Below are 15,982 nucleotides of genomic sequence, written 5' to 3' on the forward strand. Positions count from 1 at the left end.
TACCAAGAGCAAAGATTAACCAAAGGAGACACACCTTGATTGATGTTGTAAAGATGAATTAATTCCAGATAATTTATGGATTAAGCCAACTCTGATAAACATTCCAATGAGATTCTTTTTAGAATAAAATACTCAAGTCCATCTGGAAAAATAAGCAGGAAAGAACAAAAAGGGAAGAAATAGAAAGATCTTAGCCTTTCTATGTCAGCTCTAAAAATTAAGGCAGAGTGGTCATGGCATAAAAATAAACAAGAAGATAACTATAGTATAGAAATGGCAGCACAATTAGAGCACACAACAATTAAGAAACTCTTTGTGCCTCCATTTCCTCAAAGGGTTGTTGTGAGGGAAAAAATGAGTTAACACACGTAAAGTGCTTAGAACAGTGCCTACCACGTAGTACATTCTCAAACAGTGGAAAAAGTCAAAAATCAAAGGGGAAAGTAAAGATTCAAAAAGCAATGCTGGGAAAATTTGAAAAGAGTCCAATTCAATACTCACTTCATGTGATACACCTACATAGTGAACTAAAAAAGATAACATAAAAAAGGAAGTCTTAAAACCAACAGAAGAATAAAAAAAGATATGAATCTCTCAGTGAAAGGCTTTTATTTTAAATTAGAAAAAGAAAAAAAACACAAAGAAATCACCAATAGTTTATACAAAACCCCAGATTTCTTCTGTTGGAACTAATAAGCCTGATGAAAAATACTCAGAGAAAAACATAAAGGAGATTGCTAATCAAATGCTCATAAAATTGATAAGAAAAATACTTAGATTTCCCAATGGATAGTGGGTGAAGGACACAAACAGAAATGTCTAAAAGATAGGAAGTGACAAATTGACAAATATATGGGGAATATGGCAATCACATAATAACTGAGAAAGATAAAACGTGACGCTATGCTCATTACTAAATCAGCAAGCAATTTTTTTAAGTAATAAAAATCAATGCTGGGGAAGACACAATAAAACAGCCACATTCACATATTGGTACAACTCTTTTGAAAAGTAACTGGCAACTGTGATGAGAAAATAGCTATTTTGAGTTGCTGCCTAAGCATTTTACAGTATGACAACACTACACATGCCCAGTGGCTGGACATTTAGATAAGGACTCAAGTTAGGATTCCCATCATAATCTCCCACGTTGCTTTTCCTGGAGCACCTTTTAAAATAACCATATAGAACTGAGCCTGTAAACAGTTAAGGGACTGTCACCCCAACCACCTTACAGGAGGTGCTCTATCTCTTCTTCTCTTGACCTGGGGCAGAGGACTGCTCTGCCATTCCCCCAGCTCACTGTGGATGCTTGCCTCCACCCCTCTCCGCCCCACGTTTCTGGGATCTCTAAGTAATAAAATCCTGTGACTTCGTCTGAATGTACTGCAACTGAGCCGTCAATCAAAATAACCCCAGGAGTTTTCACTTTCCTCAGAAATTGAGGGCGCTACTTGCCAACCTTGAGTTGGTGGTTTGTGCCTCATTCAAAAAGTCATAATCTGCATATTTTTAACAGTATATCAATTACAGGGGTGGGGTGGGGCAACAAAACAGTGATCAAAAACCTAAAATATTTTAACCTTTAATCTAGTAAATTCTAGGTAAATATCAGCATTCTTTCAAACAGCAAGAAAAACCAGAATGCCAAGTATCTATCATTAGGAAAGTGTGGCCAGAATATTACATGACCAACACAAATATTTATGTAGTTTCTTTTTTAACTTTGAAATGTAGAAAATGCAAATACTACAAAGACAGAGTGAAAACTATATAAATGTGTTATAGAACCATGTATACAAGCAAAAAACATAAATATGTGAAATGCTTATATGTATACCAAGTATTTTTTATTGCCTGTTTTGTCTTTGAAAAATACAAGAGGTATAAGAAAAGAACTATTGAAATAGGTGTCCAAGGGTTCTAGGTTGAGTAAGAAAATGAGACGATGCAAAATGAACTGTGAATAGGGAAGGGGAGGTTAAGAAACTGGAGGATATCATGACATATAGATCAGAGACTGAGAAGTACTATCAGATTTCTTGGAAGCATATATAGCTTACGTTAGCTCTACATGGTTAATTGTTCCTCGGACTGTTCTCCAGTAAATCTAACCAAACAGGCTCTTTCTCTCCTAAAAACGAAACAACAACAAAAGAACACCAAAAATCTTCAACAACTGTCTGTGTCTCAGTCAGTCAGTTCAGTAGCTCAGTCATGCCTGGCTCTTTGCAACCACATGGACTGCAGCACAGCCAGGCTTCTCTGTCCATCACTAACTCCCAAAGCTTGCTCAAACTCATGTCCATCGAGTCAGTGATACCATCCAAACATCTCATCCTCTGTCATCCCCTTCTCCTCCTACCTTCAATCTTTTCCAGCATAAGGGTCTTTTCCAATGAGTCAGTTCTTTGCATCAGGTGGCGAAAGGACAGGAGTTTCAGCTTCAGCATCAGTCCTTCCAATGAATATTCAGGACCGATTTCCTTTAGGATTAACTCGTTTGACCTCCTTGCAGTCCAAGGGACTCTCAAGAGTCTTCTCCAATACCACAGTTCAAAACCATCAATTCTTCAGCACTCAGCCTTCTTTATAATCCAACTCTCACATCCATACATGACCACTGGGAAAACCATAGCTTTCACTAGATGGACCTTGGTTGGCAAAGTAATGTCTCTGTTTTTTAATATGCTATCTAGGTTGGTCATAGCTTTTCTTCCAGAGAGCATCTTTTAATTTCATGGCTGCAGTCACCATCTGCAGTGATTTTGGAGCCCAAGAAAATAAAGTCTGTCACTGTGTCCATTGTTTCCCCATCTATTTCCCATGAAGTGATGGGACTGGATGCCATGATCTTCGTTTTCTAAGCCAGCTTTTTTAACTCTCCTCTTTCACTTTCATCAAGAGGATCTTTAGTTCTTCTTTACTTTCTGCCATAAGGGTGGTGCCCTTGTGTATCTGAGGTTATTGATATTTCTCCCGGCAATCTTGATGCCAGCTTGTGCTTCATCCAGCCCACCATTTCTCATGATGTACTTTGCATATAAGTTAAATAAGCAGGGTGACAATATACAGCCTTGATGTACTCCTTTCCCTATTTGGAACCAGTCTGTTGGTCCATGTCCAATTCTAACCACTGCTTCTCGACCTGCATACATATTTCTCAGTAGTCAGGTCAGGTGGTCTGGTATTCTCATCTCTTGAAGAATTTTCCAAAGTTTGTTGTGATCCACACAGTCAAAGGCTTTAGCGTAGTCAATAAAGCAGATGTTTTTCTGGAACTCTCTTGTTTTTTCAATGATCCAACAAAGGTTGGCAATTTGATCTCTGGTTCCTCTGCCTTTTCTAAATCCAGCTTGAACATCTGGGAGTTCACGGTTCATGTACTGTTGAAGTTGTGTCTCAAAATAAAATCTAAATTCTTAATAGCTTTACTAATAGGTACGATCAAGCCCTTGCTTCCCTTTACAGTGTCATCTTAAAAATTTCCAACTCCATCTCACTGTATAGTTCAAACAGAACATCTTTCTATCCCTGTAATTCACCATACTCTCTCTTGCCATTAGGTTCTCAGAAATTCTGCATGTCCTTGCTACCATACTCCTTTTCTTCTTCCCCCAGCAAACCTTATTCACCCTCTTTATTTCAGTTTAGATATTACCTCCTGCTAGGAGTTTTTTTTTTGGGGGGGGATCTTGATCTGAATTTATTAAATAAAAGAATTAATATAAAACAAAGATATGACTGGTAGGCTAACAATAACCTACTTAAGACAGACCAAGTCAAACCTCCAAGTCTTTCTTATTCTAGGGCCTAAGTTTCTTCCAACAGGTCAAAGTCACAGCTTCAAAGTCCAGACAAAACAGAGATTAAAGAAAAGTTATAAATGATGATTTGGCTAGGTTGCTATTTGTCATATAAGAAATTAGTTCTAGGTAGTGGGGAGTTACCTCTGAAACAATTCCAGAGAAAGCTTAGTTTTGTTACCTGTGAACAATTTAGTACAAGTAGATTACTCAAGGGATATCAAGGAAATAGAAAAAAATAAAAAGCCACCTCAAGGTGTTAATAATGTGTTAAGCAGGTTAGTTTCCTGCACACTTTCAAAACTGACACAAGTGAGGTTTTTAAGAAGCTCGTCTTTCAAAAAATGTCATTTTGGTTCAACAGCCCCAACTATGTTAAGCACGTTCAGGAACCAGTTGAGACATATGTTCAATATATCCATTTATCATTTCTATAAACCATGGTCTGATATTGTGAATTTGTTGGAAGTTATTGATGAAATCAAAGTACAGAAATTAAACATACACATACAAATACTCATAAAAACAGCAAAACTGTACAGTTTTTTCCTGATTAAAACAGTTCTAAGAGTATATAAAGTACATTGTGATTTAGTAGAAAGAGCATGAGTTAAGACTGTTACCAACAGTCTTATCATGGGTAAATGATTAAATATGTCCTCTGGTAAAAATCGAAATAACATATATTACATATGGGCATTTTAAAGAATAGATTAAATCATGTACATTAAAGCATTTTGTAGGTGCTACATAAATATTTTAAATATTACTCCTGTGCCTTGTATAAGAGATTCTTGGTAATTAAAAAGGTTAGTGATGGAGATGACTGAACCCAGAGTGGCATATAATTCCTCATGTACCTATCCTCTCTGATTACACTTTAAATAATTATAAGATTTGTTATTTATTTATTCATTTATATATGGAAAATATAATTTATCAGTAAAAAAGTTAGATATCTGAATTTCAAATGGGTATCTCAAAGCCAAACATCAAATAAATCTGATGAAATCTCAATACCAGGAAATGTAGTTTTTCACTTTGTGTTATTCTGTTGCCCATAGTCACAGTTCAAACAAACCAAGAGAACACTTCTGGAAGGCTGAGGGAATTCAAATGCCTGTCAAAATGCTTACCTCAATAGAAAATAAACTAAGATTTAATGGCTTTTCATCGACAAAGAAAAAAGAAACAAAACATCACTAAGGAAAAATAAAGATGCCATACACCACAATAACCACTGGGAAGGCCTTTGCTTGCCAATCAAAGCCTCAGTGACCACTACTGCACCTGAGACATTGTATAGTGCAAGAGTAACTGGCACACAGCCACAACTACCCATCCCTTCTATTGCTTAACCACAAGACGCTCTGTTGTATTTCCTCATGCCAATAACAAATAATTAAAGAAAGCTGATACATGTTCAAAAATAATTTCATCTATATACAGGCTCTAGTATTCTTTTTCATGGTATGGCTTTTCTACAATTGGAAATCTTTCTTGCTTAACAAAGTATACTTTGATAATGTGTTATGAGTCTCTTGCCCTGATATTAAATTTTTTTTAGAAAGCTGTAGGACATTAAATATGAACTTAGACACACACTGTAAAGGCTAAAGCCTCTTTAAAACATAATAAAAGTAATCAAAGAATGAAGGAGTCACCTGAAACTAGTAAAACATCTTCCTACATTAACTATGATGATACGATAAACTGATTTTAATTCTAAATATAAACAACACATATCTAAATTTCTTTATATTTTTCTTCAAAGTAGTCATGTTTGAGTCTTTAAGCTCTTATTCCAATGAGGCTGTCATTTGTGAAAACACCTTTGGGGGCCTTTCTTTCAAATATTACTACAAGCCAGTTTATATATAACACAAGAAAAAAATCATTTTAAGCAAAAATATTACTAAATGACATTTTGCTTTACCAAAAACTTTCAAGAATGAAGATTTTCCTACTACATTTACACAGAACATACTACACTTCCAAAAATGTACTTCTCTTAAAATGTGTGCTCAAAAGCATCAGGGTTTAAAGTAAGTACCTCACCTACAACAGTGACTCTTCTGAAGGGAACAACATTCATTTGGATACATTTACCTTTAGTTGCTTGTTTTAGAATTTTTACATGTTGTTTCATAATATCAAACCTCATAAACATATCTCAGGATTATTTCCTTTCAAGGCTTATATATTTACACTAAAAGAGGTGAGCCACAGTTGATTAAAAATATAACTGTTTTCATAGCAATAGATGGACTGCAGCCATTAATTGCTTCTTTTTAAGTACTATCAAGTCATAACTACCAAATTATTCATTATGTATCAGTCACTACATCCTCTTGTTGAGTAAACCAAAGCCTTGTTTCCTAACGCCCGAGGCCACTATACTTCTATAAACTAAGGATCACAGAAAACAAAACCACTTGAGAAATCGTCTGGCTCAATTCAGGACTCCAACTCTAATCACTATTATTAAATCAAGTCTTTTTCCTTTAAAGTATAGTCATGTGTAGCCATAATTAAAATTGGAAATTAGCCTTAACACTATCACTGAATGATTACCTATATGTAATATTTATATTATATTGTCAACAGCCTAGATTAGAGTGCAGCAAACTAGTGTCCAATGACAGGCTACTTGCAGCCTGTTTCTGTATGACCTGCAAGGAAAGAATGGTTCTTTTTGGTTAAAAAACCAAAATCAAAACAAAACAAAAACAAGAAAAAAAGAAAAGCTTTAGGCTTGTAAAGCCTAAAATATTTACTACCTGGTCTTTTGATAAATAAGCTTGCTAACCTCCGCTTGGATAATTGATAAAGCTACCCACTCAGTCTGTAAGATAAACATCAGTTCAGTTCAGTCGTTCAGTCGTGTCCGACTCTTTGCAACCCCACGCACTGCAGCACACCGGGCTCCCCTGTCCATCACCAACTCCCAGAGCTTGCTCAAACTCATGTCCATCGAGTCAGTGATGCCATCCAACCATCTCATCCTTTGTCGCCCCTTTTCTTCCTGCCTTCAATCTTTCCCAGCATCAGGGTCTTTTTCAATGAGGCAGTTCACATCAGGTGGCCGAAGGACTGGAGTTTCAGCTTCAGCATCAGTCCTTCCAATGAATATTCAGGACTGATTTCCTTTTGGATGGACTGGTTTGATCTCCTTGCAGTCCAAAGGACTCTCATGAGTCTTCTCCAACACCACAGTTCAAAAACATCAATTCTTTGGTGCTCAGCTTTCTTTATATGGTCCAAATCTCACATTCATACATGACTACTGGAAAAACCATAATTTGACTCGATGGACTTTTGTCGGCAAAGTAAAGTCTCTGCTTTTGAATATGCTGTCTAGGTTGGTCATAGCTTTTCTTCCAAGGAGCAAGCGTCTTTTAATTTCATGGCTGCAGTCAACATCTGCAGTGATTTTGGAGCCCAGAAAAATAAAGTCTGTCACTGTGTCCATTGTTTCCCCACCTATTTGCCATGAAGTGATGGGACTGGATACCATGATCTTTGTGTTTTGAATGTTGAGTTTTAAGCCAGCTTTTTCACTCTCCTCTTTCACTTTCATTAAGAGGATCTTTAGTTCTTCACTTTCTGCCATAAAGGTGGTGTCATTGTGTATCTGAGGTTATTGATATTTCTCCTGGCAATCTTGATTTCAGTTTGTGCTTCATCCAGCCTGGCATTTCGCAAGATATACTCTGCATATAAGTTAAACAAGCAGGGTGACAATAGACAGCCTTGATGTACTCCTTTCCCAATTTGGAACCAGTCCGTTATTCCATGTCTGGTTCTAACTGTTGCTTCTTGACCTGCATACAGATTTCTCAGGAGGCAGTTTAGGTGGTCTGGTATTCCCATCTCTTTAAGAATTTTCCACAGTTTGTTGTCATCCACACAGTGAAAGGATAAAGTACAACAATGTAAGGATAAAGTACAATTTTTTTGAAGCAGAATCAACAAGACTTAGTGATTAATCAGATGCATGCGGTTACAAACAGGCAGAAATGAAGACTGATGTTTAGCTTTCTATTTAATAAAGAGAAGGAGGGAATATTGGGAGACAGACACTTCTCCAAACATGTATTTTGCAACTAAGGAGAAATGTGTTCTTTTTCTTGTATTAGATTCCTACAGTGAAGAGACTGATATTCTACTGTAGAAGTACTTATGTACAATTCTAAGATACTCACATTTAAATCTAACATAACAATAGTCTGTTTTTGCACATGTGCATATATACTTTCTCAGGAAGCTTCCAAATCTTTTTGAAACAACTGTCCACACTGAAAAGTCACTTGTTACTACACAATATTGGGGGAAAAATAGAAACAAGCAGCCCAAAATGGAGTCACTTGTGTTAAAATCAAGACTTAATACCAAATCTAACCGCAGTTACAACCTTCTCCAGGAATGTAATCCTAACCAGTGGAATCTTCTGGTCAGTACCAATGAGATAATCATTTCCATCCCCAAAAGGAAGATGAGATAATCTGCCACACAGATGCTTTTCATCCCCTACGTAAGTTACTTAAGCTTGAAATAATTTTTTATGATTTCCTTGTCTTGCCTTTAAAAAACTTTCTCTTTCCATAGTCCTCTGGAGCTCCTCTTTATTTATTAGACAGGATGCTGTCCAATTCATGAACTGTTCAATAAAACCAATTAGATCTTTAAAATTTCCTTGGTTGAATTTCTGTTACTTTACACAGGTAAAGGATGTGAATGCACTTTTGACCTACATCATACAAGTAAGAAATTCTCTCAAAAGAGAAGCCAGGAAGTAGAGAAAGGACTTAAACTCAGGCCTCTGAGTTGCAAATTTATGCTTATGGTGCAGGGAAAGCTGTAAATGACCAAATGTCTAAAATAATAGACATATCAGCCTCCTCCATGAAGAAACAAAGATGAGATATTTCAATAAATTCTAGTGTTTGTTGTACACTATTCTGTGCAAGTACTCCCTGCGCCACAAGATACAAAGAAGAGGTTGTACCTGATCACAAGGAAGCCAGAGGATACAATAGAGTAAAGAAGAGTCTGATATATGCGCTAGACATACCAAGTCCTAAAATGTCTGATTTGGAAGTATAGAATTAAGAAAGGCTCACATAAAAAGGGCTTCCCTGGTGGCTCAGAGGATAAAGCATCTGCCTGCAAGGCAGGAGACCTGGGTTCGAACCCTGGGTCAGGAAGATCCCCTGGAGAAGGAAATGGCACCCCACTCCAGTACTCTTGCCTGGAAAATCCCATGGACAGAGAAGCCTGGTAGGTTACAGTCTATGGGCTCGCAAAGAGTCAGACACGACTGAGAGACTTCACTTCACATAAAAAGATGCTGCCATCAAGAGTTAGACACTGAAGGAAGACTGGAATTTTGAATGAGAAAACACTCTGGGCAGATGGGAGAGACTGCACAAAGATAAAGAAGTGGGGGTATTTAAAGGCATGAATAATGGCAAATGATTTCTTTTTTGGGGGGAAGCATTTAAGTGCTGCAGAGTTCAGAAATTTTAATTTTACTTAATTATCATCAAAGACTTAAGCAGCTTAAGATCAATAAGAAGAAAATAAGAAATTAAAGGTAATGATGCAGTTGAAATGTGTATAAGAACAGGATACCAATACAGTATACTAACACATAAGAGACACAGATGTATAGAACAGTCTTTTGGACTCTGTGGGAGAGGGAGAGGGTGGGATGATTTGGGAGAATGGCATTGAAACATGTATAATATCATATAAGAAACAAATCGCCAGTCCAGGTTCGATGCAGAATACAGGATGCTTGGGGCTGGTGCACTGGGATGACCCAGAGGGATGTTACGGGGAGGGAGGTGGGAGTAGGGTTCAGGATGGGGAACACGTGTATACCTGTGGCGGATTCATGTTGATGTATGGCAAAACCAATACAATATTGTCAAGTAATTAGCTTCCAATTAAAATAAATAAACTTAAAAAAAGATAAAATTTTAAGTAAGTTGAGATTGAGGTGTTTGAAGCATCAATAAAAACTTATTAACCTCCAATTAAAATAAATAAATTTATATTAAAAAAAACTTACATGTGCATTATCTTAGTGCTCTGATGTATAATACCTACTCTGGTTGCTAAGAGGCTTTTTATGTTTACTTTTTAGGTCTGATCATACAAACTTTCAATTTAATAGAGGTTTGTACCTAATATAAATAAGATTTATACTCTTTATACTAGGTACCTAATATAAATAAGATTTATAATCTTTATACTATACTCTACATACCTAATATAAATAAGATTTAGCAAGCACTGGTTCTATTTATTCAGGAGGAAAAAGAAACCTTCACAGCAAAGTAAAACAAGACAGAAACATGTACTGACTTGTACTTCTGCCATTTATGAAGCAATTTCCTTGTATGTCAACACAATTGTTCACAGCCCTGCAAGTTTTAAAAAGAGCCAGCTAATGTGATGAAAACATTAGCACAGTACAACCCAACTTCCCTGTGTGCCACTCATTAAGCAAAAGCAGTGACCAAAAGATGAAATTCCTTTGAAGAATTTATTTACTCCATGTGCTTCAATGTGAGCTATTTAATGTACTAAAAAAAAAAACCTCTGCAAACTCAATATGAAAAGTATCACTTTCACATGCAATTCTTTTCTATTTAGTTTTATATTAATAAAGTTTAACCTCTTTTCTAATAGAATAATTACTTACTAGAACTCTAGAACCTCTAGAAAGCTATATTCTTGAATTATTTTGAAAACTTCCAATATAATCCTAGCCAAAAACTACCCTCTAAACATATATACAATATATTTTAAGAAAAAAATCTGTCTCTAATATACTTACTCAATTTTAAGTCATGATAATCACAGTAGGCAAAGAGTATATTCCTGTAGTTAGTTCAATCAAATGAAGACATTCGCTAATGCAAAACATGGGTAAGAGGAATAACAAAGTGGTATTCACAGGGTTCTTTATATAAGTGACTAGATTTTAGAAAGACTTTATTTGCATTTCTCCATCTCTGCCATAGTCTGTTTGCACCAGTTTGGAAAGCACTCAATGGGTTATTTCCAAAGCGCAAATACCAGGTCAAGTTTATAACACGTGACTTACTCACTAATTCTATTTAAATAGCACACAGTGAGTAAGAAATTAGATTCCCCATAGGACACTGCAGAAAGCCTGAAGCCTACTCTTCAAAGAAAAAAAACATCAAAAGGTAATATTAAACTGAAATTTTCTCAGTTACACATTAGAACCAAATGTAAATTTAGCATATATTAGATTTCAAAGTTTGAGCTTTAAGTTAAAAAAGAACAGTTAACTATGTTCAACATGGGCTAGCTGCTTTTTCTCAATCACGGCAAACCATTAGATTTGAAGACAGGATAAAAAAAAATTAGCCTTACTTTAAAAATAGTTTACTAGTAAACTTTTTGTATATGTCTATAGTATGTCTTCATAGTCCCCGTCTACTAAAGAACACTAGACTAAGACTCAGACTCAAGTTCTAGTTCTGGTCATTTTCAGATATGCATCCTCAGGCAAATTATGCCCTTTGTCTGAGCCCATCTGTAAAATCAAAGAGTTGATATTGATCATTTCTGAATTTCCTTTTATCTTAAAAACTGTGTGTTAAACCAAGGTTGGCATTTTCCTGGTACAGAGATAAGCTTTTCTTCATGCCCTCTTCCTTTCTCACCATCACTTTAAAAAATGTAAATTCTTATATTTGTTTATGATCCAAGTGTTAGATTAATTTTTTATAATTATTTTGAAACAGGAAAATGATGTTCAAGTTATTATTCACTCTGCTCCTACTGTTTTCTGATGTCACTTTGTGGAAAACCAAAGCAGTATCAATGGTTACCAGCCTAAGTTCTAAGACAACCACAAATCCCAACACAACTCCAAAGCTCCAAATATCTCTGAATCCCAAGGCAACAAAGAATACAGAAGTGACCTCAACGACAGCCACAACCATGAATACAGAAAGTGTAGTCACAACCAAGAATATGAAAAGTGCAGCCACAACCACGAGTACGAAAAGTGCAGCCACAACCATGAGTAGTGCAGCCACAACCATGAATACAGAAAGTGTAGTCACAACCACGAGTACGAAAAGTGCAGCCACAACCATGAATAAAAAAAGTGCAGCCACAACCACGAGTATGAAAAGTGCAGCCGCAACCATGAGCACAAAAAGTGTAACGGCAACCAAGAATACAAAAAATGGTGGCACCAAATTGAATCCAATGGACAGCACTCACGTTCTTTTCTATGTCATATTTTTGTTGTTTTTTGTACACTTAGGCTGAAGTGGACCTGGACTGTCTGCATTGTTATCTCAGTTCATTATATCTGCTGAATGGCAACAAGCACAGTAGGAAAATCAAATTTATTTCAACTTACTTCCGAGTAAATCATCACTATCCTAGTTTAATTTCGTTGTTAGCAAATTTCAATTGTGTAAGTTTAATCATTGCTTTAATATGATGGCTTCCTTCTTTATAAATGCTAAAAAGAAGGCAAAATACTCTGTTTGCCTTTTAAATGTTTGCAAAACTGAGTTGCAACTTGGGGTTTTACATTAAAGGTGTAAGAGAAGAAATTATGTTGGTGACATTTAACCAAAGTATGCTTCTGTGTGGGTGTGCATGCGTGTGTGTGTGTGTGTGTGTGTGTGTGTGTGTGAAAACGACAGGGGATTGTGGATAGGGGTTGAGGAGCAGCATGTGTTATTCTGCATTTATTTTTTATTAAATAGACAAAAGGATAAACTATAGTGCTCTATAAAACAATACACCTGTCACCATATTCCATAAATGTGTAATAGTAATACACTGTTACAATAAAAAAGACTCCAATTCTGCTAACATTTGGAGTACAGACTCAGCTGCTCCAATGACAAAGTTATCTTACTCTGTATACTTCTGTCTTTTACTGCAAATGGTCATTTGTCAATCTGATGCCTAGAATTCATAATTCTTCCTTACAGAAATATACCCCATAAGTACTGGTGAGATTTTCATGCTGGTCTACAAAGATTTATTTAAGCTAAAAACCTAGTATTTAATTTTAACAGTGATAATAACCATGTGTGAACAACTCTGATTCTTACTAGTTGTGCCACCTTGAGCTTAATTCCCAACCCAGTGGAAACTCCCAAACAAACTGGTAATAAACCTACTTCAAATGAATCACTTGGGGTGTCTATTAGACTAGGCTCTACCCTGAAATTCTGATTTAGCAGCCCATGTAGGGCCTGGAGATATATGTTTGTTTGATAGCTAGGTTTGTGAATGACTAACAGCGTCTCTAAATTTCAGTTTATAAATAAGTCAGTCATTGGCAGTAATAATACCTCAGCAGGTTATTTTAAGGGTTAAATGAAAAAGTATACAATATGCACAGTCTGCCGAGAAAGCACTCAGTAAATTTTAGCCGTTATCATTATTGCTGCTGCTGCTAAGTCGCTTCAGTCATGTCTGACTCTGTGCGACCCTGGAGATGGCAGCCTACCAGGCTCCTCTGTCCTTGGGATTCTCCAGGCAAGAATGCTGGAGTGGGGTGCCAATTCCTTCTCCAATGCATGAAAGTGAAAAGTGAAAGTCAAGTCGCTCGGTCGTGTCTGACTCTTCACGACTCCACGGACTGCAGCCTACCAGGCTCCTCCGTCCATGGGAGTTTCCAGGCAAGAGTACTGGAGTGGGTTGCCACTGCCTTCTCCAATCATTATCACTACTAACACCCAAAAAGCAACTTCCAGGTATCACAATATACCTAAGAGGAAAACTCTTCATTGCACTTTTAGGTTTTATAGTTTTAATTATTCTGACAAAAATGTTCCTGGCAACAAGTCAAACAACAGAGATATATAACAGAACTTCTGTAGCTGACCCTCTGTGTGCTCCAGTCATGCCCCTGAGAACACCACTGTGAACAGTTTAGCGTGCACGTTCACAGGCCTGTCAGTCTGTGCATATCACATGCCTGTACACACACACACCCGTGTTCCTGTTCATTGTGCATGGTCATCTTTCTGGACATTTGAAAAACTGCATTAGAGGACTTTCTGTTACTTTTGCCAGCTCAGAATCTACTTTTCCTCATTCTGATACTGGCAGTCCAATTTCCCTTTGGGAAACCCTGCTCCCATCCCCTCCCCTCACGCCTTTCAGTTTATGCAGTTTAAGCTACCTTCAACAGTGAGCTCCAGGGATGGGCGTATGACTCAGACCTAGATACCAAGAAATTCCATCCCCCTTGCCATAGTGAATGCCTCAGGAATTGGCAGGTGACTCAGGCCAATAAGACTAGTACTTTTGCTGTTACTACTGGGAAAGAAGCGTTTTTCACTGGGTTGTTAAGCTGGGAGAACACAAGCCACCACTGGGCATAGCTTAGGAAGAGCTGCCTGGGAATAAAATCAACACAAAGAAAGTAGAGTCAAGACACAGAGAAGACAGATGTTCTCCAGATGACACTGTTCAAAGCTCTACATACAGTCATCCAAGAAGCCAGTCCATCTCTTGATCTCCTTGGGTACATCTACCAATTGATATGCTTTCTGGTTTACACAAGTGTAAATTTCGTTTCTGTTGCACGTAACAAGCAAAAACAGACTTAACACAAAACACATTATTCCATAAAACAGATGTATCGTTATTTATTCAACAATTTCCTTTTGATACAAAGCTATATATTATATATATATATTTGCCACTATAAATAATGCTGCAACAATGGACATGAACTTGGGCAAACTCCGGGAGATGGTGAGGGACAGGGAGGCCTGATGTGCTGCAGTCCATGGGGTCGCGAAGAGTCAGACATGACTGGGTGACTGAACAGCAACAACAACTGTCCTTGTATTTATGGGACTTTATTACAGGTCAGGTTCAAAGGTATACAGGAGAGAATAGAAGGAAAAGACTAAAAACTAAATTAGGTCAAAATTACGACGCAACCATCATGCCTGACTTGACATGAATCTGGACTTTATTCAGGGACTCAGTGGTGCTACTTAACAAATAGACGGGATTAGATTTGAACTGGAACTGCCTCCAGGAGCAATGTTAAGATGACCTGGAAGTAGTTATGCGGGGTTTAGGGAGTAGGAGAATAATGCTGCATTAATACAGGTTAAAGCTAATAAGAGAGTCTCAGTAATGGCAGTGGGGGAAACTGAATTCAAAAGACATTTCCAAAGTACCTAAAATTAAGGCATTAAGAACCAATTAAGAAAATAAAAAACACATACCTTAGAACATCCCTTGATAAACGAATAGCTGCTAAGTCAATTCAGTCATGTCCGACTGTGCAACCCCATAGACGGCAGCCCACCAGGCTCCCCCGTCCCTGGGATTCTCCAGGCAAGAATGCTGGAGTGGGTTGCCATTTCCTTCTCCAATGCATGAAAGTGAAAAGTGAAAGCGAAGTCGCTCAGTCGTGTCCGACCCTCAGCGACCCCATGGACTGCAGCCTTCCAGGCTCCTCCGTCCATGGGATTTTCCAGGCAAGAGTACTGGAGTGGGGCACCACTGCCTTTTCCGAATAGCACTAGGAGGTTATTTCAAATCACAGGACTACTGACTTAGGGGCAGCCAGGAATCCACTGGCTGGCCAGGACACAGCATTAAGGGTTTTGCCAAACAGGTATCTGTAGCTGAACCATGTTCTCTTTGTGGAATTTGAACTGTGAAGTACTGAGGTAATGAAGGACTGACTAGCTAGGGCTAATGCTGAAGAGATACAGAAAGAGGAAAATCATGAGACACAGCTGAATGTGAAGCCAAGAAAGAGGCAACAAGTCAGTTCCAGGACTGATGGACACCTAGGTGCCGTCTGCACCTGTTGTAACTCATGGTTTTCCTGAGGCCCACCTTCTTGAGAAAGTGAGAATGATTTCTCTGTAAAAACTGAGCCCTGACTAAAACAGCTTTATTGATTTGCCTAGCCTAGATGACACAACTAAAATCAAGACATGGTGATTGATAATGAGGAGGATAAACGAAAGAGGGAAGAGTTTTAAATGATTAGGGTTTCTAGACTGAGAAGGGATGGTGATGCTATTGAGAAAGAGAATATGGGGCAAAGACGAAGTTGATTTGAATATACACTGAATTAAGTTTTGGACATTTCAAGTCTAAAAGGTCTGTGGACTATCTGT

At 37.5% G+C, this 15,982-nt stretch overlaps 2 protein-coding genes across 4 annotated transcripts in view; one reads left to right on the forward strand and one right to left on the reverse strand.

The window, feature by feature from the left end:
• The window catches only part of NF1 (neurofibromin 1), a 250,845-nt gene that overhangs the window by 76,135 nt on the left and 158,728 nt on the right, over nucleotides 1-15,982 (reverse strand). The window lies entirely within an intron of this gene.
• On the forward strand, nucleotides 10,930-12,649 carry LOC108638255 (location of vulva defective 1-like). The gene is made up of 2 exons (XM_018064272.1): nucleotides 10,930-11,029; nucleotides 11,594-12,649. The coding sequence occupies exon 2, from the start codon at nucleotides 11,598-11,600 to the stop codon at nucleotides 12,126-12,128; it is 531 nt and encodes a 176-aa protein (XP_017919761.1). The 5' UTR covers nucleotides 10,930-11,029; nucleotides 11,594-11,597; the 3' UTR covers nucleotides 12,129-12,649.

This window comes from Capra hircus, chromosome 19 (genome assembly GCF_001704415.2).
Source record: "Capra hircus breed San Clemente chromosome 19, ASM170441v1, whole genome shotgun sequence".
Classification (NCBI taxonomy): Eukaryota; Metazoa; Chordata; class Mammalia; order Artiodactyla; family Bovidae; genus Capra; species Capra hircus.

Excerpts from the sequence above, each read along its gene's own strand:
- LOC108638255 (XM_018064272.1), top strand. The coding sequence starts at position 11,598 with ATGATGTTCAAGTTATTATTCACTCTGCTCCTACTGTTTTCTGATGTC.